This window comes from Carcharhinus amblyrhynchos, chromosome 21 (assembly GCF_965287045.1).
Source record: "Carcharhinus amblyrhynchos chromosome 21, sCarAmb.v2.hapA, whole genome shotgun sequence".
Lineage (NCBI taxonomy): Eukaryota > Metazoa > Chordata > Chondrichthyes > Carcharhiniformes > Carcharhinidae > Carcharhinus > Carcharhinus amblyrhynchos.
Window position 1 is genome coordinate 36,298,812 of NC_137344.1, and position 24,560 is coordinate 36,323,371.

Here is a 24,560-nt window from a genome sequence, read left to right on the forward strand (position 1 = left end):
CCACCCATCTGTCATATCACATGGGATAGCTTGGGGGTGGGTGGCAAAGTGGTGGTCTTGCCGCCACTTGTAACTTACATGTCTTTCTGCCAAAAACATGCCCAAATGGGGGGCTGTAAAATCCAGCCCATAATTTCAACCAAATTTCTGTGTAGAATCATAGAATCCCTACAGGGCAGAAGGAGGCTATTCGACTCATCGAGTCTGCACCAAAAACAATTCCACCCAGGCCCTATCCCCATAACCCAACATATTTATCTAGCTAATCCTAACAACATTAAGGGTCAATTTAGCATGGACAGTCCATCTAATCTGCACATCTCTGTAGTATGGGAGGAAACCGGAGCACCCGGCGGAAACCCAGGCAGCCATGGGGAGAACGTGCAAACTCCACGCAGATAATCACCCGAAGCCAGAATTGAACCCGGGTCCCTAGCCCTGTCAGGCACCAGTGTTAACCACTGTGTTGCCCTTTTGTTATGGAAAATGGTGGACATGAGAGGTAGCGATGAAGGAATGGGTTCACTACCCTAGTACAATGAGATGGAGCTAGGAGCTCACAGTTCCCGGCCAAGATAAATAATAGTTTTGACCTTGTAGGTTTGGGATGCAAATTAAATCTCAGTGATAAACAGGTTATGTAAATGCTGATTACTGGCTAAGGTCAAATAGGTTAGACAAATCTGTAACATTCCTAACCAGGCCTTGCAAGGTAAGGAACATTTCAGTCTCGTGTGTCTGCTATCTAAAATTTTGATTTAGGTGGCTTCATCTCAACTTACATTAGATGAAATGTAAAAAGCCCATACCATTTCACCTTTCAAACTGTCTTCACAAAACAGCAGTCACAGTCAATTGCGAGTGAGGTCTGAAAGTGAGTGATAGTGATGTAGTGTTGTAGAAAATAGCTTCTTTAAGTGAAATAACAGCCCTTGGAAATATGTTGACCATTTCTATTACAGTAACCATTAGGCACTCGGAATTTAATTTCCACTGGAAATTATATTCATATTGTAAAAGTCCCCACTTAATTTATTTGAAATGGAAATCACTCAGGAGACACTGTAGAATCAGGGCCACCATCAAATGAAATAATAATGTAAGAAGTTAAATAATGAATAAAAATGAATTCAGAGGTTTAGCCTTTATGAACTCCACCATCAAGGTCATTGTGCTCGCTATGTTAAATTCTTCTGCCACGCTGCAGATTAGGGTTCTCTGGTTATCTTGGCGTCTCAATACGCTACTTGTATTTTTCAAATTCATATTGTTCAAAACAAATGACATGTTTGAAATAGATGTGCTCACTAAAATAATAGGGGAGTTTCAGACGATTTTTCTACGCATTCCTACAGCCTAGTTTCAGGGCTTTAGTTTACTATCTTTGGGGCTGAATGCAAGAGAGTTTTTCAGATCAGCGCTCTGGTCTTACCCAACATGAGGCAACTGGCCCCTTCAAAATATTAGTCTGGGTCCCATGACATCCATAGGACCCTCATTGTCATAACTGGACTCAACTGAGTGGAACATTCACCATGTTCAGTCATTGTTTCACTGATTTGGATCCATGTCAAAAATCTCCCAAAATGGTGGCAAGGTGACACAGTAGTTAGCACCGCTGCCTCACAGGTCCAGGGACCCAGGTTTAATTCCGACTTTGGATCTGTGTAGAGTTTGCATTTGTCCCGTCTGAGTGGGTTTCTTCCGGGTGCTCCGGTTTCCTCCCACAGTCCAAAGGTGTGCAGATTAGATGGATTTGCCATGCTAAATTGTCTTTTAGTGTCCAAAGGTGTGTAGGTTAGATGGATTAGCCACGGTAAATGAGTGGGGAGACAGCCTGGTTCTTTGTCACTGAGTCAGTGCAGACCTGATGGGCCAAATGGCCTCTTCTGCACTGTAGGGATTCTATGATTCCAAGATTATCCTTACAGTGCATGCTGACTTCTTCACAAATCTGTACAACTATGAATAAATTGAACTTGAGATTGTGTGATTAAAATATCATCATGTGGCCCGTGTTTACTAAAGACTTTGATTAGACACTTGTAATTGTGCTCACTGTTGTAAGTTTAATAGCAACAAGCAAGAAGTCCAACTTACTGATGAGTTGGAATGGTGGTAGCTGAAGTTTCAGTGATGCTGCTTGTTTTTAAGAGGGATGAATGATTTGTAATGCAATGGGCATGACATTAATAGAAAGCAAAATGGATACAAAATGATCTGGGTGATAGACAACAGAGTAGTGATTAATGGATGTTTTTCAGACTGGAGAAAGATTTGAAGTGGCGTTTCCCAAGGGTTGGTGTTGGGACCTTTGCTCTTCCTTATCGATATTAATGAACTAAACCTTCTCAATTTCAAAATTTGAGGATGACATGAAGCTTTGGAAGTATTGTGAATTGTGAGTGAGGATAGTGTAGAGCTTCAAATATACAGGTTGGTGGAATGGGAGGACAAGTGACAGATGAAATTTGATGTGGGAAATGATTTATTTTGGTAGAAAGAATGCAAAGAAATAATACAAAATGAAGGGTACATATTCTAAAAGGGGCAATGGAGCAACAGGAGATAGGTATCTATATGCATATGCAATTGAAGGTGGCAGGATAGGTTGAGTGTGTGGCTAATAAAGCATATTGCATCTCAGATTTTATTAATAGAGCATAGAGTATAGCAAGAGAGCTATGTTAAACTTGTATAGAACTAGTTCAGCCTTAATTGGAGTATCACATTTTAAGGAGGATGTGAAGGCAGGGAGTGCAGAAAAGATTTACAAGAATGGCTCCAGGGATGAGGAAAAGGAAGAATGTGCAAGGCTATGGGGAGAAGCTGGGTGTGTGGTATTGGGTAAATTGCTCATTTATTGTCATAATACTGGCACAGAGATGAAGGGCCGAAGGACCTCCTCCTGCACTGGAACAATCGTCTGACTGTGAAGTTTTAGGCTGACGCTCCCAGTAGCCCCACATTCCAACAATTTGTTCCTCTTTTGATCAAATCTACATTAACGTGTTATCCACCGACGTGTTAATGTCACAAACGTGCCTTTCATGCACATGGATTTTTTTAGTGACCTATGTCTGGAGTCAAAACAGTACCAAAGAGAACACATCAAACAAATTGAGCCACCATAAAGAATATTGCAGATACACAACTTGCTGCATTCAGCTTTAACCATCAGAAAACTGGAAACACACATAACTTGCTAAATTATTTAACAATGTTAAATTATGCACTAATTTCGTCATGAATCAAAAGTCTGAAAACCTACGTTTTCCTAGCTTAAGTTAGCAACATAAGGATGTAAAGGAGTAGAAAAGACCCTTCAGTCTTCTGGGCTGGCCCTAAAACAAATAAGTCTCAATTACCTCCAAACACAAATATCTACCCAGTTCTCCCTTAGATTTTTCCACACTAGTGGATTTTACTGATCCTGGGAAATTCCATTCCATCATTGTAAATATATAAATTTAAATGGAGCTTACTGTACCACGGCTCTTTTCTAAACTGGAGCCTACACCCAACGGGTTCAGAGTCTGAGACAATTTTGAACAGATTGTAATGGTTCAGTTTAGCCTCCTCTTGTTAGAAGTATTTCCAGGCTGATCCCAAACTCTGCAGCTTATATCCTTTATTCTGTCAATTTGGTTGCTTGTTTCAGGACTGCCCCCAGATCCTGGATGTCCCTGCTTTTGGATAGTGACGAGAATTGTTCACAATGTTCTTGGTATGGTCATAGCAATAGCTTGTACTGAATCCGTGGCTGGAATTCTCCGACCTTGCCTGCAACTGGGATTTTCTGGTTCTGCCACAGCGAATGGAGATTTGGCTGAGTGCAGTCGTAGCGGGATGTGTGAGACTGGAGAATTCCAGCCAGTATCAGTCAGGAGGTTCAAACACTATCAACAAATAACTTTTCTTACTGCTGCTACTAACTGTGCTGTTAGTTTCAGTGTGCTTTTTTTGTGTGTTGTATTCTAAAATGTACACTCTTACTGTTTATTTCTCTTCTGTAGATTAATTGCCTTTGTCCATTATTACATCTGAACTATCTACAAAGTCTTAGTTTTCTGACCTCAGCTTCACATCACTTTTCTACACTGCAAACACCAATGACATTGCTATCAATGCTCTGTGGCAACTCACAATGACCACATGCCTTGTTAACATGGATTCATTCGCAGCCACGGCTGGTATTCTGTCCAGTTTTTCAACTGCCAATAAGACTTCCCACTTGCTCAAAGAGGTGCAGAACGTTTATTTGTCATGAACTTCCTCATATAAATGCATGCTGTTTCTCTGGTACCATACCAAACCTATCTAAGTCTTTCATTATCCCCCTTTCAAGATATCTTCTAATATTTTACCCACAACAGATGTCGGGTTTACCGCTTGCAGATCTTTGTGTCCCTTTGTAAAGATTGGTGTTTAGTGAGCTGCTTTCCAGTCCTCAGGCACCATTCCAATTTCTAATGATTTCCTTATGTAGTTTCCGAGCAGATTTGCAACCTACCAGCTCTCTTCTCAACAATTACTATCAGATTTGTCCTTTCTCTTGGAGTATTTGTTTCTGCGTCCTTTATTCGATCATATTCCAGTTTTATTTTCTCCTGCAGTGCAATGATACTTTTCCTCAAGGATGCATTAACAGAGCAGCTTGTTCATTAATTATGATATCAATCTGGTATTCCATAGCAGAAATATCCTTAAAATAGTTCCTTGCATTCCAGTGTAAGCGATCCATACTCTGTTGATGTTTTCAGCGTTTACTTAAGGAATTTAGACCAAAAAATATGGACAGACATCTTTTGGCTGTAACACAAAGTACAGCTTCTGTTTTCTATCCCTCAATGCAGCCAACAACATATCTTTCTTCCAGTGGTTTTATTGCTGGCAAACTCTTATATTGTAATTGCTTGTCTCCTCAGACATGTCACCCACTTATCTCATCCACTCCTACATTAACTTGAATGGTACAACTGCTCAATTCATAACTAAGCAGTGTCCACTCTTTGCATCTATGTCTTCTACATATGTATTTCTTAAATGACTTGTCTTCTAATGTGTACTTGAATTTGTTTGCTCTCATTATATTTTATTCTTACTTCCCCAAAGTTCCTTTGATACAATCCACACTCCCTCTTTTCAGATACCATGCCCTAAGAGGGCATTGATGTCCATGAACTTCTACGTGGTTGGGCTTGGCAAAATACTGTAGCGATTTGTCGCCTTTTACAAGTTCTGCTTTAGTGAAGATCAAGGCCAGAATGTTACGACCGTTCACGCCAGCGGGATTTTGTCATCCCGCTGCATGAGCGGAGATTTGGCTGGGCGCCAAATTCTCCAACCTCGCTGCAGCAGGAGCATGCCGTGAATGACTGTTAAGATTGTGCCCAAGTGTCAGATCAAGCCCAAGATGGGGTGCAATTCCTCATCTTGTCAGCTTGGATCTTGCTTGTTTCTCTTGTGGGGACCGTAAATTGAAATTAGAATTTGGTTTTTGGAATGGATTTGGGTTTGCCCAGGCCACTCCACGCATTCGCTTTGTAACTTGAAGAATGAAGTAATTTTTAAAGTAGTGGTTGACCAGGAGACTCACCCAGTGGGACTATACTACTGTGCCATAAGACATCCCCTCAATCTACAGTCCAAGCACAGTTTTCTAGTTTCTTTCTTTACCCTCCTCTTTAGTTTTGATGAACCGCATTTCAGATTTCACTTTTAATAGTTTATTAATCATCCTTGTATAACTTCAAGAATTATGCAATTTTCTTCAGTATGCTGCACCTTGTCTTGCTTTTCCATTGTTTCTCCAAATCCAATGTATATTCAACATCTAACATTAAATATTGTTCCTGCCTTTGTCACAGAGAGTCATTTGGAGTCTCACAATTACTCAGCCCCTATTCCTGATTGTGTACTATGCCCAGATTTACAGGTCCAACTGTAAGTTCTCAATTTAATTTCAAATAGCATCCCAACAGTACAGAAGGAGGCCATTTGACCCCTTCTGCACTGATAACAATCCCACCCAGGCCATATTCCCATAAGTGTCAGGGGGGTTAAGGGGGTAATTTAGCTTGACCAATCCACCTAACACATTTTTGGATTGTGGAAATAAACCAGAACATCCAAAGGATACCCTCACAGACACAGGGAGCACATGCAAACTCCACAAAGACTGTCTCCTGAGAATTGAACCCAGGTCCCTGGCACTGAGGCAACAGTGCTAACCACTGTGCCAGTAATGGTTTTCTGAAAACGGAAAATCTCTGCCTTTCACATTTCAGATTTTGTTTCCCACAGCAGAACATTTCAATCTCATTCATTATTACATCTGGTATAAGATTTTCTTTCAGTTGAAATTCAGATCTTGTGATTCTTCTGTGATAACCGAGAAATAGATCTTTTCCTTGATTGAGTCTTTCCGTTTGCTCCAATACTCTCAATCACTATTCATATTTTACAATTTTCAATCACCAGAAGGCTGTGTTGTATTTTATGTGCAGTATTATGATCACAGATTATTTTTGTTTGAAAGGAATATTCTTGAGAATTCAGTGATTAATTAACTGTTTACATGCTGTGATAAAAGATTCAAATCAGACAGGCCTTCTTAACAAAGAAAGTGATTAACTTTATTACACTTAAACTGATTGAAGTAAAATGATAAAATTCACTCTGACTTTCACACAAAGGCACATATTTAGGAGTTTATACACACAAATAAATAGATAACAGAAGAATAGGTTGGCCAAGTTAGAATAAAAATAATATGCAGCCTGTACTTTGGTGACACGGGCAGCTTCAGGCTGAATTCAGTGGTCTCAATGCTTCTGATTTAAAGATATTTCACACTGACACAGTAACGCTAGGCTGACTTTCTTAACAAGTCTCTGTCTGCAACAGGAGTGTCCCTAGATGATCATGGTCTGCTAACAGGGTTTGAGGTTTGTCAGGTGTGGTGGAGACAGTGATAGGAGGGAGCCACTTGGGTCTTCTCTCTCAGCCTCTTAGCTGCTTGTCTTCGGTTCTGTTGAGAAAACACGTATGTAAACTTACAGATATGGCCTGTAATGTGAGGATCCAAATAAGGTTATTGCCCATGTATTCCAAAGGTAACTTGATCAGCTTACGATGGAAAGCTATCTTAGGATCGCATTGTCCAATGATTAGTCTTAATGGTTCATCTTCAATGGTTGACTACTGGGGCAGCGTGGTGGCACAATGGTTAATGCCTTGCTGCTGCACAGCGCCAGGGATCCAAGTTTGATTCCCGGCTTGGGTCACTGTCTGTGCGGAGTCTGCATGGGCTTCCCTCAGGTGCTCCGGTTTCCTTCCAGCATCTGAAAAGATGTGCTGGTTAGGTGCATTGGTTGTGGAGCGTGGCGCCTAGGTGATTTTCACAGTAATTTCACATTCCCCACAAGGTCAATGTATTTGGTGGGATGGCTGTCTCCCTTTCAATTAGACTGGAATGTGGAATTACAGTAATGTAAATTGGAGTAGCCATCTTGGTCTGTGATCTCAACTACAGGCTGTGATTCATCACTCACAAACATAGCATTCATAGAATTTAATGAAGAGAATTAAATGTTGACGTTCTTAATTGAACAATGGCGAACAGGGGAAAAATCTTTTTATTCAACCCATCCCGCACAACTTGCCATTCCACTAAAAGCAATGCAGTCTCCTTGGAGAGGTGGAAGTGCCAGAGAAAATCCCTGGACAATCTGGAGAAAATTTAATTTGAAAATGCTTTCTTCAACCCCCTTGGGCAATTTAAATTGTACCTAGTGACCACTCTGTTCCTGATTGCCATATAGCACCCACCTCTTGGACTAAGTGACCTCCATCCAGCAAAGAACTATGGATTTTGAACGTCAGTACTTACCATTAACATTGAATGAATCTCTATATCGACCTCCTGTGATTCTGGTGCCAAGAATTTGGACTACCTGTCCAGCAGCCCAGTAGCACAGGCTGGTTCAGGGATAAATGGCAGGTTGTTGTTACACTACAAAACCTGAATAGAAAACGGCTACTGCAGTTAAAACAAATATGTTGGAAAATCATGTTAAAAAGGCATTAGAAAAATCAGACTTTTAGTCATCACAATTCATTTTACAAAATTTAAAAATTAAGCATGTTCGTGAAGTAGTACAATAATTTTCATCAGAGATGTCATTTTAGAAAGTGATATTTAAAACGTCTGATAAATCATGTGGAAATGTCAGAGATATTACATCTTAACAAGATTTATCAGATTTTTAAAAGGTTTGATGCTATAAAAAAATCAATTAATTTTAATTTTTATAAATGGTGTGAGCCTCTTCATTAAGTATCTGTGAGTTGAGAGGAAACTTCTTTTTCCTGAAAATACTGAATTAAAATTTAAAAGTGCAATTGATTTGTAATTAGTGGGCCATTATCCCAAATTCACACTGATTCCTCACTTGTTGTTTGAAGTAGTGAACTCTAGGGAGTAGTGTTGGATGGACCAGTTATCGGCCTTTTGGCTAAGATTAAGTGTCAGGTCAAGCCCAAGATGGGCTGCAATGCTTCATCTTGTCAGCTTGGATCATGTTTGTCCCTTTTATGGGAACGGTGAATTCGATTCAACTGGGTTTTGAATTTGGTTTTTGGAGCAAGTGGGGAATGGATTTGGATTTGTCCGGTCTATTCAGAGCATTGGCTTTGTAACTTTTAAGGATGGAGTAAAAATATTTTTAAAAATAATGTTGGCTGGACTACTGCAACTTTTGGATAAGTGCACTGTTGTGTGCAGACTGGAAGTTGCAGAGCTTCAGGAGTGGCACAACGGTTAGCACTCAAGCGCCAGGGACCTCGGTTCAATTCTCAGCTTGGGTCAATGTCTGTGTGGAGTTTGCTGGGTTTCCTCCCACGCTCCAAAGATGTGAGGGTTAAGTGGATTGGCCATGCTAACTTGCCTTTTAGTGTCAGGAAGAAGAATGGGGTTATGAGAATAGAGCCTGGGTGGGATTGTGGTCGTTGCCAATTTGATGGGCCAAATGGACTTCCTCTGCACTGTGGGATTCTATGATGCTCCAATATCCGGTAGTGATGCATGCTGGATACATCCCCTGCCTTTGGCACCACAAAATCCAACTCAATGTTTTAAAGTCCAGCATTGCATAATAAGAGAATAATTTGATTTGAACCAATTTTAAACCATTTCCCATTCAGCAGCTCAGTGGTGGATACTAACTTTATCTTACAGATTTATTTGTCTAGTCAGGATTTAACCAGCCATTGAATCACAATCTTAGGTCTAAATCCTCATGCTCAAAATGATGTATTGTTCTACTTTGGTTGGAAGGGAAAGGGCAGGGTTGAATACTCCCATGCTGTCTGCATACTTTACAGCAACAAAAAGTTTCACCAACAATATTCTCTGTGTTTGTGTCCACGGTCCATTATGCTTCATCTCATATATACAGAGTTCAGTATCATTAGTTATATCATCAATATTCAACGCTTATCTATCATTGTGCAGCTTATTGGAACTGCTCTCACTTTCTTCCATCACCAAGAGCAACTTACCATGGCTCCTTTGACAGCACTTTCCAAACCCACAATCTCTACCACCTAGAAGGACAAGGGCAACAATTGCATGGGAATACCATTACCTGCCGTTTTACCTCCACATCCATCCTGGTTTGGAACTATAACCAGAATTCTCTGGCCTCGCCTATGGCTGGAATTATCCGGTCCCACTGTTGCGAACGGAATTCTCCATTCTTGCTAGCAGTGGTGCTGGGGCATGTGATGCACTTACACTACATGGACTGGAGCAGTTCAAGAAGGCAGCTCACCACCACCTTCTCAAGGGCAATTAGGGATGGGTAATAAACATTGGTCTAGCCAGCAATGGCCACATGCCGTGAATGAACAAATAATAAAACAAACATATACAGGAAAGCTATTGGAGGGCTCAAGAACAAGCAATCATGATTCTAATGTTAAAGCCAAGAACTTTTAAGAACAGTTTAATTATTTATTAAAACTGCTGGCACTGCTTGAAGGAGAGTTCTGTGTATGATACATCAGACCATAATAGCACTGCACAATGAAGGAGATTACATTCTGATAGCTAAATCTCAAATGAAAAGGGACTTGCCTGAACTACTTAGTTTGATGCACAAGAAAATACAGATTGCAGATATTCATAAAGGATGATCTTAATTAGCTGGGAATCTGCTGGAACCTAGAATCCTACACTGCAAAAGGAGGCCATTTGGCCCATCACATCTACACTGACCATAAACCCACCCAGGCCCTATCCCCACAACCCAATGCATTTACTATAGCTAGTTCCCCCTGATTAGCTGTCAAACTAACTGTCAGGGGGACAAGCTAGGGTAAATGCATGGGGTTACGGAGATAGGGCCTGGGTGGGTTTGTGGTCAGGTAAAATACGATGGGCAAAATGGCCTCCTTCTGCACTGTAGGATTCTATGATTTGATGAAATTTAGCATAGCCAGCCCACCTAACCCACACATCTTTGGACTGTGGGGGGAAACCTACACTGATGTGGGGAGAATGTGCAAACTCCACACATACAGTGACCCAGGCCAGGAATCAAACCCAGGTTCCTGGCTCTGTGAGGCAGCAGTGCTAATCAGTGTGTCACTGTGCTGCCCCATAATCCATAGATGCCATATGTGATTATGGAATATCGGTCAGGTTTACATCATAATTTTAATGTTAAAGTCAAGCCATTTAGGAGTGAACTCAGGAAGCACTTCTTCACACAAAGCAGTGGAAATCTAGACTCTCGTTAAAATGCTGTGGAGGCTGTGAGTTAATTGAAATTTCCAAGAATGAAGAGGTAGAGAGATTCTTCCCACTCAAAGAACAGCAGGACTAGAGGGCACAGCCTCAAAATGGGGGGGGGGGGGGGGCGGTGCGGTGGGCAGTTTAGAACGGAGCTGAGGAGGAACTTCTTCACTCAAAGGGTGGTGAATCTCTGGAATTCTCTGCCATTGATGTGCTAGAGGCTACTTCGCTAAATATATTTACGACATGGATGGATAGGTTTTTGGTAGGCAAGGGAATTAAGGGTTATGGGGAAAGCGGGAAAGTGGAACTGAGCCACTTCAGGTCAGCCATGATCTTATTGGATGGCGGGGCAAGCTCAAGGGGCTAGATGGCCTATTCCTGCTCCTATTTCTTATGTTCTTATGAAATGGACAAAGTTTTATTAGGGAAAGACATTAAAGGATCTGTTTCAAAGGTGGGTGAATGAAGTTTAAAATATAGATCAGTTATAATGTAATAGGCTATCCCTGTTCCTATACCCCTAACCCATCTGCAGTAGGGTATCCAACAAACTTTCCTGAACTAAAAAAACTACTTAATATTATATCCATAAACTCTCATCAAAATAGGAAAAACTTTAAAGAAAACAAACGGTAATTTTGACTTTATTTTTTTAAACAGCCCCAATATTCATCAAATCCTGCTTAATTAGCGATAATTGATACGAACAAACTCTAAAGTTGGGAAGAGAGGTGGAGAGTTGATGTGGATGTACTGGAACCTCGGAGCTTCCTAGATGGTCAAAGGTATGCCTGCCAATGGTAGACTGAAGGCAGCGGGGGTGGGGGTGGGGGGGTTCAAAACAGGGCAGAGTTGGAGGAACCAGAAGGTTGTTGGGCTTGATAAGGTTAGAGAGACAGAGAAGAGAGTGAGGCTATGGGTGGTTTGGAGACCAATATTTTGACACAGATTCATTTCATGATGCTGTATAGTAACTAGATACATCACCATTGCCTATAAAATTGCTGAGTTTTCTGGGATACGCATTCTGAGCGGTGTTATGGCCTCGTCTACATTGACAATACCTTGGTTTATGAGCAGTTCAGTACCATCAAAACCTAATGTAAGATTTTAAGCCAGCTTTGCATTGGAATAAAATTTCTGTCAGGTTTCATCCTTTTATCTTTAAAGTGGTGTTTAGCCTGAAATAAAACATCTGGTGTAAACCTGACCAACATTTCATAGCCACATAAATTGTTCACTTATCTTGGGTTCCAGCAGATTCCCAGCTAATTAAAATCATCCTTTATGAATATCCACAATCTGTATTTTCTTGTGCATCAAACTAAGTGGTTCAGGCAAGTCCCTTTTCATTTGAGATTTAGCTATCAGAATGTAACCTGCATTGCTGTGCAGTGCTATTATGAGCTGACGTATTGTACACACAGCTCTTCAAGCAATGCCAGCAGTTTTAATAAATAATTAAACTGTTCTTTTGACTTTTGAATTTCAAATTCCCTGAGCTTGGGAATGGATTGAAGTGGCAGAGAACAGCTGTAAATCATTAATAAATCTAACCGTACACTGTTGGTCCAAACCTCAATCTTATAAACATGAACACATTAACTGTAAATACAAGAAACCTTTTGTGTTTCACCAAAAAGCAGTCAGGTTAACTCAGTTTCAGGCCTGCATTTTTACAGATTTCAAACAGGCGAATGTTCAGTGACAAATAAGCTGTGAATCATAGAATCCCTACAGTGCAGAAGGAAACCATTCAGTCCATCGAGTCTGCACCGACAACAATCCCACCCAGGCCCTATCCTCTATATCCCACGTATTTACCCCGGTAATCCCACTAACTTACGCATCCCAGGAGACACAAAGGGGCAACTTGGCATGGCCAATGCATCTAACTCACACGTCTTTGAACTGTGGGAGGAAACCAGAGCACCCGGAGGAAACCCATGCAGACACAGAGAGAACATGCAAACCGCAGACAGACAGTGACCCAAGCTAGGGAGCGAACCCGGGTCCCTGGAGCTGTGAGGCTGCAGTGCTAACCACTATGCCACCATGCTGCCCTCAAGAAGGGGAATGTTTCAAAGAGGCGGCACAGGCACAATGGGCCAAATGGCCTCATCATCTGCTGGTGGCAAGATCTTATGATTCTTTGCCTGTTTAGTTGGCAGAGTGCAGGTTGTTTTCAGAAACTCAGAACAGAGCAATCTTCAAGTGTTGAATAATCTACCATCGTCACCAATAATAAGTATTCATTATCTAAAAAAAAGTTTAAATTTTCATGTCAAGGGTCACTGAAACTTCACTTTTAAAGTCTAATAATATGGAGTCTCAATAATGCTTGCACACTTGCCACACAAACACACCAATATCCGGCCATTCCAAGTAAACTATATTATCTACAATGTGGTGCTATTAGATTTTCACGTTTATTTCCTTTCTTCATATCAGGGTCTGGAGGTTAGAGGGAGAAAACTATTATTTTCACTGCAAGAAAATATTAGATGCCGGTGATGAGGTGATGCAACACAATTTTCCCAAAGCAATTTTCATCACAGTTTGAACACAGATGGAATTTGTTTGCTGAACATTTATTCAAGGCCATTTCCTTTTGATATAAAATGATTCCAAGCAAAACTCATGGAACTACGGTCTCAAGCACTCACATTAACATTTGAGCATGCCAGAAAATCCAATGTCTATCAGGTATCTTTCTTCCCCCAGAAGTATACTTTATTCATAGAATTTATTGAAATAAATTCCATGAAAGTTCAAAGCTGATTTTATATAAATTTCAAACAAGGTCAGTTTTTATAAACACAATATATAGCACTCTGAAGAGTCTCATTATACTTGCAATTACAGTAAATATATTTACAATGTTCATTCCATGTCAAACATACAGCGTGAGGGCTTTTACACAGTTTTCTACCCCCCGGTGTGCTGTCGTGGGATGGTCTTAGAAAGTGGCCTTTCCCCATTGCACCCATGCAGCACCTGCCCCGAGCTTTAGTGAATCCCTCAGCACAGAGTCCTGGACATCGAGACATGCCAGTCTGATGTTTATCAGGTACTTTCTTACACTCCCTGCATTGTGTCGGGATTTGAGCTTCCCGCAGTAGTGAAGATCACGATGATAGACAAGCTCAGCCATTCCATACTGTATGACTGACGGATGCAATTAAATAAACAATGCTGTCATTCAAAAGATCAGACTAAGTGGATTTCAGTAAGGAGGGAAAATAGAACCAAACTGGTTCACTTCTTAACAGATTGGACAGAGAATTTATCTGCCCACTCCTGCCTCACTAGAAAGTCAGACTAGAGCCTCGGACTGGAATTTTCCAACCATTTTGCCATCCCGCTGCAGTGAACGGAGGTTTGGCCAAATTCTGTGACTTGGCTGTAGCGGGTGTATGGTGTGAATGGGGGGGTAAAATCACGCCCCAGGTGTGAAAACATTGCTGTTCCGCAGCCACATTTCACTTGATAGGGGCGTCAATTAGCAAAGCGTGATACTTCCACCCCCATCTGAGGAGCAAGTCCCACCTTCAGAGTTGCGATTATCTAAGCCCCTTGCACTCTGTTTCCCATTCCAATCACCCGTCATGGCCAATACTTGAGGCCAAGTGCCCCAGATTGACGTCATTGTTTGGGTGAGCTCTCTGTTGAGGTGTGGCTTGTTCTGGGGAACACTGGTACATTTTAATGAGGAACGTTTTCCATATAGGCCTCTCATTTATTACGTCCACTGATTCATAGAATCCCTACAGTGCAGAAGGAGGCCATTCAGCCCATCGAGCCTGCACCAACAACAATCCATCCCAATTCTAACCCTGTAATCCCACGTATTTACCCTAGCCCTGACACTAAGGGGTAATTTAGCATGGCCAATCAACCTAACACATCCATCTTTAGACTGTGGGAGAAAACTGGAGCTCCTGGAGGAAACCCAGGCAGACATGAGGAGAACATGCAAACTCCACATAGACAGTGATCCAAGGCCGGAATCAAACCCGGGTCCCTGGCGCTGTGAGGCAGCAGTGCTAACCACTGTGCCTCCGCAGAGTGGTTGGGCAGTCTGACTGGAGAGCACACCCAAGCTAATTTCTAACTCTTAAAAAGATGGGATTTAATTAGTAGCAGCCAGTAAATTCTAGAAAACTTGCACTGAAGGAAACTCTCTGCTGTAATGATGGTTGGGCAGTGTAAACATGAACCAGGCCTATGTATCTTTAAAACTGCAGTGAAGCAATCCTGCCATTCACTCAGTGTGTATTATTACAATGGTTTAGGATTTTTCCATTCATAAAATACTCCCCTTTTTTCAAAAAAAAACAATTATAACACATGGAACATGGTCAGTCTGCTGCATCTGTATGTGAGGCAGCGACATGTAATCGCTATTGAAGGTAATCAGTGCTTTTGGAAAGCATTTTGTTACCTTTGTTTGAATTCAAATTACTGAGTGCAAATTAAAGGACTGCAGTACAAAGACTTTGCAAATTGGATTTTTTGTTGTTGTTTGGAGTTTGTGGGAATCCTGTACTAACCATAAAATGGCAGAGTAGTTATGAGTTTGTCAGACTTGAGCTGGAATGAGTGCGTTGTGTGAACAGTGAGGGACCCAGCAGACCAAGCCTTATGTTTAATTGGTCTGCACCTCAGGAGCAGCCCAGAAGATTGGCTCAATCTGAGGAAACAAAGGATAATTGTACTTGGAACTGGCAAAGGTAATCAGGGGGTTCCTCGGGGCCATCAGCTTTTACGTCAGACACAAATGAGTTTGGAAGCTGAGGCAAAAAAACAAAACTGTCTTAATTGATTGTAGGAGAGAGGATCTGCAAAGCAAGGAACAGATGGTTCGAATACAAAAGGAGGTGGAAAGTTTGGAGGATTGTGTAAAAAATGTGTCAAATGCCTTTTTAAATTCAGGGGATGAGGAACAAGAATGGGACTATGAGAGGGACAGGAACAAGCTATGGTGTCCAAGTTTTTAAATTGAATATAACTTTAAGTAGAGACTGCATAGATTTGACTTAGAGGGCACGATTTTACTGGCCTTTCACGCCACGGTTGCACTGCAATGAGGTCGGAGAATTTGGCGCCCAGCTAAATCTCCATTCACTGCAGCAGGATGGGAAGATCTGGCCGGCGTGAATGATGGTAACATTCCAGCCTAAAATTCTCAGCTTCATATTTAAATATCTCCGCATTACCATGTTTTATTATATAAAGACACCAATCATCGATAAAGGATTGTGTAAACAGGTTGTATGTTCATTTATTTAAACTGGGCACATGGGAACAGAGCTGTGTGCACTCTGTTCCACCCACAGGTCAAAGTGAAACTGAGACCGGATCATAAGACACACTTCCTTCTAGTGATATCACGCTGCTTATCCCTTATGGACCTTATATTGCAACATATGTCTCATCTTTTTCTTATTTCTTTAACCTTCTTCAGCATCTCTACATTCTTCCACATTAGGTCACTTGTGCATTCACAATTCCATAGTTACACCATTGTTGGTTATATTCTCAGTTGTCTGGACACCCAAGTTCTGGAATTCCTTCCCTAAACCTCTCTGCCTCACCATGGCTGGGATTTTCCTGCCTCACCACAGGCAGGCATCATCGTGGGCAGGACCGGAAGCTTTCCTATCCTGACCATAAGGATGCCCGTCAATGTCAGGGCTGGAAAATCCCACCCCACGTCTCCTATTTTCTCTTTTCAAATCCTTCTCACATCTTCTCTCTTTGATCCAAGTTTTGGTTACTTGTTTTAATCACTGTGTCTTCATCGGGGTCAGTTTTTTATTTGTCTGATTATGTGAAGTACCTTGGAATGGTCTACAATGTTAAAGCCATATAATAAATGTAAGCTAATGTCATTTAAATTATCAAGATTTAGCGTAGCATATCGGGAAGTCCAGCAAGGCGCAGGGCATGTAGAAGTGAGGGAAACAAATGAGACCAATCTTTCATTCTTCTGAGAGAAGTGAACTTTTTATAGGGTTATCACTTCTATTAAACTGGTGAGTGTTGCTCCCATAACCCTCCCAAAATCAGAATCTAGACCGACTGAGGGGAAAGGTCAAATCAGCAAGAGCATAAAACATGCTGCTATAGTGGATTGGCTGCTACTTTCCTGTCAATTTATTTGAAAGGGAAAGTAAATTACATGAGGAAATTGGGCAGCCATTTTATCCACTGCCAAATTTATCTCAATGTAGCCCCATTGTATCTAAACTGGATTGTAACATTTTAAAAATAAATGAATACAAGGTAAATTCTGATTTTTTTTTTTATGTTTCAACAGGGGCCTGATGCCTAAAACACTGGACGGACAAATCACCATGGAGAAAACTCCCAGTTACTTTGTTACCAAGGAGGCTGCTGCTCGAATCTACGCAATGTCCAAGGATGCCAAGCTAATAGTGGTGGTTCGGGACCCTGTCACTCGGGCTATTTCTGACTATACGCAAACTCTCTCAAAAAAACCTGATATTCCCAGTTTTGAGAGTTTGGCCTTTAAAAACAGGACTACAGGCCTGATCGACACCTCGTGGAGTGCTATTCAGATTGGCATCTATGCCAAGCACTTGGAGAATTGGCTTCTTTATTTTCCCATGGGCCAGATCCTGTTTGTGAGCGGAGAGAGGCTGATCAGTGACCCAGCAGGAGAACTAGGCAAAGTACAAGACTTTCTGGGTCTAAAGAGGATCATCACGGACAAACATTTCTACTTCAACAAGACCAAGGGCTTCCCCTGCTTGAAGAAGCCAGAGGGCAGCAGCAAGCCCCATTGCCTGGGCAAAACAAAAGGCAGAACCCATCCCAACATTGACCCAGAGGTGGTTCAGAGGCTGAGAGACTTCTACAGGCCTTTCAACATGAAATTTTACCAAATGACGGGACAGAACTTTGGCTGGGATAACTGAAAAACTAAATATGTAAAATATTATAAGACTATATAGAGTAAAATGATAAGAAAGAGAGCAAAATTTGGGCAGAAATCTATTGGAAGCAAGGTGACTTTATCCTTATGTTCAAATATGCATTTTTCCTGAGTTATTTATTTAACCTATTAGCCATATATCACACAAGGTTATAGAATGAGCGATCTAGCACACTTGCAGTAGAATTCAATTTTACTTGGAACTATTTAGAAATTTTCAACACCTGTTATCCCAAAACATGCAAAAAAGACTTGTTATTTTTACAGAGTTGCGAATTCTTTGTATTACCTTAATATTCTATTCACAAATTTCTTTAACTAAGGGTGCTACTTCTGTATTGGGTAATTTCTTTTACCTCACCTATGAGTTTTTAAAAGCACACATTTAATAAAGGTTACGGGTATTTATAACAATATCATTTGTTATCAGGAGTCACTACTTGCCAGTAAAGACATGATATCATTTTTTTAAATGTTATCGTTGTCTTTTTTATGTGGAGGAAGATGGTAACAGAAGGAGACGTTTTATAGAAACATAGAAACTAGAAGCAGGAATTGACCATTGAGACTGCTCTGCTATTCATTTTGTTCATGGCTGAGCATCAAATTTGATATCTTGGATCCCCCTCTTTCCCCCCCCACCGTATCCCTTGATCCCTTTAGAACATAAGAAATAGGAGCAGGAGCAGGAGCAGGAGTAGGCCATCTAGCCCCTCAAGCCTGCCCTGCCATTCAATAAGATCATGGCTGATCTGAAGTGGATCAGTTCAACTTACCCGCCTGCTCCCCATAACCCTTAATTCCCTTATCGATCAGAAATCTATCTACCCATGACTTAAACATTTTCAATGAGGTAGCCTCCACCACTTCAATGGGCAGAGAATTCCAGAGATTCACTACCCTCTGAGAAAAGAAGTTTCTCATCAACTCTGTTCTAAACCGCTCCCCCCACCCCCACCTTATTTTGAGGCTGTGCCCTTTAGTTCTGGTTTCCTTTCTAAAGTGGAAAGAATCTCTCTACCTCCATCCTATCTAGCCCCTTCATTATCTTGTAGGTCTCTATAAGATCGCCCCTGAGCCTTCTAAACTCCAACAAGTACAGGCCCAATCTACTTAATCTCTCCTCATAAGCTAACCCCCTCATTTCCAGTATCAGCCTGGTGAACCTTCTCTGTACTCCCTCCAAGGCCAATATATCCTTTCGCAAATAAGGGGACCAAAATTGCGTACAGTACTCTAGTTGTGGCCTCACCAGTGCCTTGTACAGTTGCAGCAAGGTCTCCCTGCTTTTATATTCTATCCCCCTCGCTATAAAGGCCAACATTCCATTCGCCTTCTTGATCACCTGCAGACTGAGTTTTTGCGATCCATGCACAAGGACCCCCAGGTCCCTCTGCACAGTAGCATGTTGCCCCAAGAGCTGTATCTAATTCCTTCTTGAAATCACACAATGTTTTGGCCTCAAAAACTTTTTGTGGTAGTGAATCCTCCAAATTCACCACTCTCTGGGTGAAGAAATTTCTCCTCAGCTCAGTCCTAAAAGGGTTACTCCTTATCCTTAAGCTATGACCCCAAGTTCTGGTCTCTCCCCCGCCATTGGGAACATTCTTTCTGAATCTACCCTCTCTAATCCTGTTAGAATTTTATAAGTTTCTACGAGATCCCCCCTCACTCTTATAAACGCCAATGAATAGAATCCTAACCCACTTAAGTCTATTCTCAGAATTGGGGGCAAATTGGACTCGGGTCAGAAACGAGTATGATGATTGCGATGAGTACTTGGCCTGTATCTGTTTGTTTTGATACAGGTAACAACTGTGCAGAACGCTCAGTATAATAATTGCAATGCGCAGCCAATCCTAAATGCAATGTTAAGTGACTGCATGCATGATGAAGGAGTGCAAAGTATTAAGAGGAGACCTTGAGGTCTCGCTGGATTATGTTATTTAAAATGAGGCTGCGCCTCTTAAAAGGAGAGGTTCATTTTGGCTTGAGAAAATGATAAAAAGTCATGGCAGGAGTGACTTTAACCTGAGAAAGGCAGTGACATAACATGGCAGAGAGCTGACTCCAAGGTTCTCTGGAGCTGTACTAGAGGCCTTGGTACAGGAAGTGGAAAAGAGGAGAAAGATCCTCTAGATAAACTACGAGTATAGATAATCATGCAGATCAATACCAAGATTGCAGCCACAAGAGGCTGGATGTAGTGCTAAAATAAGTTCAATGAGCTCACATAAGTGGTCAAGGTCAGTAAATGTATTTCCAATTACCACCCTCCATCAACTGTACCCCATTGCTCAATGCAACACAGCCCCATTACTTGGCTGCCAACAATCTCCATCAGTCACAGCTCATACCTAATATTCACAGCTTCACCTCACCGTCATCTACTTAGCACTGTTATAAACCTCACAATCACATCTCGCAGCTTGTGCACAATGCCATCTATTCACCCATGACTATCACATCACCCTGACAAATTTCACCACATCCTCTATCATACTTGCATCTCTCACATGAGACAAAGTGGCACATATCGAAAGGAGCTGCACCTAACTGGCAAGGGTTCATGTTCTCATTCTTGTGGAGGATCATAGACTCCCTACAGTATAGAAAGAGGCCATTTGGCCCAAGGTGTTTGTACCAACTGTTGTGCAGAACATCTTACCCAGGTCTAACCCAATAACCTCACATATTTACTCTGTTAATTCTCCTAACCTATATATCTTGGACACTGAGAGGCAATTTAGCATGGCCAATCCACCTTATCTGCGCATCTTTGGAGTGTGGGAGAAAACCCACGCAGACATGGGAAGAACACTACACAGACCATCACCCAAGACCAGAATTGAACCCAGGTCCCTGATGCTGTGAAGCAGCAGTGCTAACCACCGTGCCACCCTGTGCATGGTGCTTGCCAGGATTGGCACAGACATAACTAAAGCCATGGCCAGTGGCAGGGCTGGAAGGAGTGAAGATGATGGTATGTTTCTACCCATTCCCTGTATCACACCCCACTTTCCTTAGTTTCACAATTTTCTCTGATTCCCAGGCTGGAGTTGGTGGAAGTGTGTAGCTCTTGCTTTACTCCACTGCAACGTCCCCTTGTACCTTTCTTCTTACAGCTATCCAAGAACAATCATCTGACCAGACAGTGGTCCAGGAGTGTGAAGGGCAGGAACAGGAAGACACTGATAATGATGAAACATCATCACATGCTTAACGTCACAATCACAACTTCCAACTCAGGTACCGCATGCAGTTTAGACAGCAAGATCGTCACAGGGCTGAGGTACAGTACCTGGATAAGGGGGGGGAAGACTCAGATGACAGCACTACAGATTAGTTCTGCTGCAGAGCACTCCAATGGAGGACATCAATGTGGCAGTTCACAGAAAAAAGGTTGATGACTATACACAGTAAATGCTTGAAACAATTGTACAAAACCTGCACCTTCCTGGAGTAGTACAGTTCTTTCAGTACATTTCTAGGTTTAAATGACAAGCAACAAGGCTAATGGCTCTGACAATAAAACGTTATGAGTCTGCACATTTCCAGTAAGTAATGCACTGCAAACTGCTACAGTATCTTTAAAAATAAAAGGTGGTCAGTTTTGACTGTTGATCCAATTTCAAATTAGTTGCATGATTTGCAATTATTGGAAGTTTGAAATTTGAAATAAGATTTTGGAGGCACACTGGTCAAATGTCTCAGACTCAAGGATCAGTCTGACAAGAAAGACTCACCAATCATTTCCATCTTCTAACATTTTCTGATTTCACTGTTCTGATGCACTGTTTCTTTGGCACTTTTCCAGCAAGTGGATGTTGCCCAAGAGCTGTCACCTCAACTGGAACAAGACCACAAGATATTGGAGCAGAATTAGACCATTCAGCCCATCAGATCTGCTCCGCCATTCAATCTTGGCTGATAAGTTTCTCAACACCATTCTCCCACCTTTTCCAGTAACCTTTGATCCCCTTACTAATCAAGAACCTATTTATCTCCGTCTTAAATACACTCAATGGCTTGGCCTCCACAGCTTCTGTGGCAATGAATTCCACAGATTCACCACCCTCTGGCTGAAGAAATTCCTCCTCATCTCAGTTCTAAAGGGTAGTCCCTTTAGTCTGAGACTGTGCCCTTGGATCCTAATCTTGCTTACTAATCAATCCATCTTTCCCACTTCCACTTTGTCCAGGCCTTTCAGTAGTCTAAGTTTCAATGAGATCCTCCCTCATCCTTCTAAACTCCATGAAGTACAGAACCGGAGTCCACAAATGCTCCTTGTACGTCAAGTTCCTCATTCCAGGGAATGTAGAGAGCTTCATTCATTCACATGCACTCTACATGTCCACAGGTCCTTGGCTCATTGACTGCTGATGTTTCATCCCAAAGAGAGATATTCATCTGAAAATTGTGGCATAGACTGAACAAAAGTGGGGGAGAATTCCGTTAACTCTTCTGCCCCCGCACAGGAATATAAATGTCCCTCACTGACCAGATTATATTGTGGATAAAGATTGTCAAACATTGCTTTCACACAGAAAACCTGGGGTTCGCTGGAAAAGTGTCTGTGAGTTTGATATACATGCCATTATTCACGTCCAAACCATCCTAGAATCTGTGACAAGGAAGAGATGTGGGCTGCAAAATGCCACAATTGCTGGATGATTTTCAGGAGGGTAGCCTCCTGAAAATCTGAGCCACCTATACCATATCTCCTCATAAATTTCATTTATTTGTTGCATCTGTCCATTAAACTGACTACAAGAAGTTAAAAATGGCATTTAGCAACATAAAGGTCCACTCGTACAATTTATGTTCCTGTTTTAACACTGAACCAGAATCCCTACAGTACAGAAAGAGGCCATCTGGCCCATCGATTCTGCCCCAACCCTCTGAAAGAGCATCCCATCCAGGACCTCCTCTCCACCCTATCCCCATAACCCCATGCATTTACCATAGCTAATTCCCCTAACCTACATATCGTGGGACACTAAGAGGCAATTGAGCACAGCCAATCCATCTAACGTGCACATTTTTGGATTGAGAGCGCAAATTGGAGCACCCAGAGGAAACCCACAGGGAGAACATGCAAACTCTACACAGACAGTCACCCATGGCTGGAATTAAACCTAGGTCCCTTGATGTTGTGAGGCAGCAGCGCTAATTCCTGACCTTCTCCAGCTCAGAGTGAAAGGTAATGTAATGTTCTTGATAAAATAAGTGATGGTAACATGAGGAAAGATGTTTTCACACAGCGAGTGGGTGGGATCTGGAATACACTGAGCGTCTGGTGGAGGCACATTCAGTTGAGCTTTTCAAAGGAAATTGGTTCAATACCAGAAAAGGAAAATTTTGCAAGGGTGCAGGAAAAGTTAGGGAAGTGACACTAGGTGAATTGCTCTTTCAGAGGCTACCACACACATAACGGGCCAAATGACCTCTTTCTACGCTGTGACTATTCTATGGTTTCATGAAAGGAAATCATTAAAGCTCCAGATACTAAATTTGTCTTAGAAGTTTCAAAACGTATTTTTTTTCTTACTTTCTCTTTCTGCCTCTTGTCTTTATTTTATTTCTTTTTCTGCACCTAATTCAACTCCAATTCATCCAATTTATTTTTCATTATTCACCCAATTCTCTCTCCATTCTTAAATCTCACTGGTTAAGGGGATAGACTATTGGTCCAGTCATTCAGCAAGTGACAGATGCGCTAAAATTCTCTCCCATGAGCAGGATTTTAAGCTTGGGGTGGGTGGATGCAGGGTGGGGGACATGAAATTGAAGGGATGGGATTGTCTCAGAGTTCTCGCCAGCCCCGACCATACAGCCAAAGACAGGCCTTGTCCCAATTGAGGTCCATAAAGAGGCCAATAATGGGCCATTTCTCACCTAGCTCAAGTTTAGATTGGTTGCAGGATTGAACTTCTGTGGGGGAAGGCTGAAAGAAAAAGAGTTACATCTCAGGCAGGAAGTGTGCACCTCTCTCAGAAGGCCCCTCAAGATCTGATAGCCTCTGGACCTCCTTCTCCCCAAGACTTTGATTGCCCCTTTTGCTCCTCCCCCAGTCCTTCTCTATTCTCCCTGCCATGGACACTCTTGAGCTTATCTGGGAATCTGGGGGCTGGACTTAGTCTCCAACCTCCTCCTGTATTACTTCTTCTATTCCCTGCAGGGGATAGATTGGCCAGCAGCTCTCTAAGGTGGCACCTCAGCCTGCAGTAATTCAAGTGTTAAATGGATGTGGGGCACTTGGAATTGGTGGGGAAGACTCTTTGGAATGTGGCAAGTGAGACCCCTGCCATCTGAAAAAATGATGCCTAGGTGTCAGTAAGCGCAAAGCCCAAAATATTCTGGATTTGAAAATACACATTTGTCACAACTTTAATTGAAGAAGCAACTGTGGCAATGTTGCACTGAAGACTTCTTACCTCTGTCATGTTAATAATTTCTTGTTTAGTAATATATTGCCAGCCATGTTGCTCCCACTCAATTCTGGTGCATCACATGTCAACTGCCATCATGGTGAGAACATCAGAATGAGCATCACATCCATGTGCTGAAAACATGCAGAATAAACAGATTGTGACACAGCGTCTAACACTGATTCAATGCCAGCCTGGCTATTTTAGGCACTGCTGCTTTAGTTAAAGCCCTCTTCGAAACATGCACATTATAGGAAGGATGCAATTGCACTGGAGAGGGTGCAGAGGAGATTCACAGGATGCTGCCTTGGAAGGAACATTTAAGTTGTGAAGAGAGATTGGATAGTTTTGGGTTGTTTTTGTT

General features: G+C 41.9%; 1 protein-coding gene across 1 annotated transcript in view; it reads left to right on the plus strand.

Annotated features, from left to right (window-relative positions):
• Positions 1–18,181, plus strand: part of LOC145356363 (heparan sulfate glucosamine 3-O-sulfotransferase 3A1-like) — a 145,970-nt gene extending 127,789 nt beyond the window's left edge. Inside the window, exon 2 of the mRNA XM_080209029.1 lies at positions 17,127–18,181. Coding sequence (XP_080065155.1) covers positions 17,127–17,748 — 622 coding nt within the window. The 3' untranslated portion in view covers positions 17,749–18,181. The remainder of the gene's footprint in view (positions 1–17,126) is intronic.
• The last annotated feature ends 6,379 nt before the right edge of the window (positions 18,182–24,560 follow it).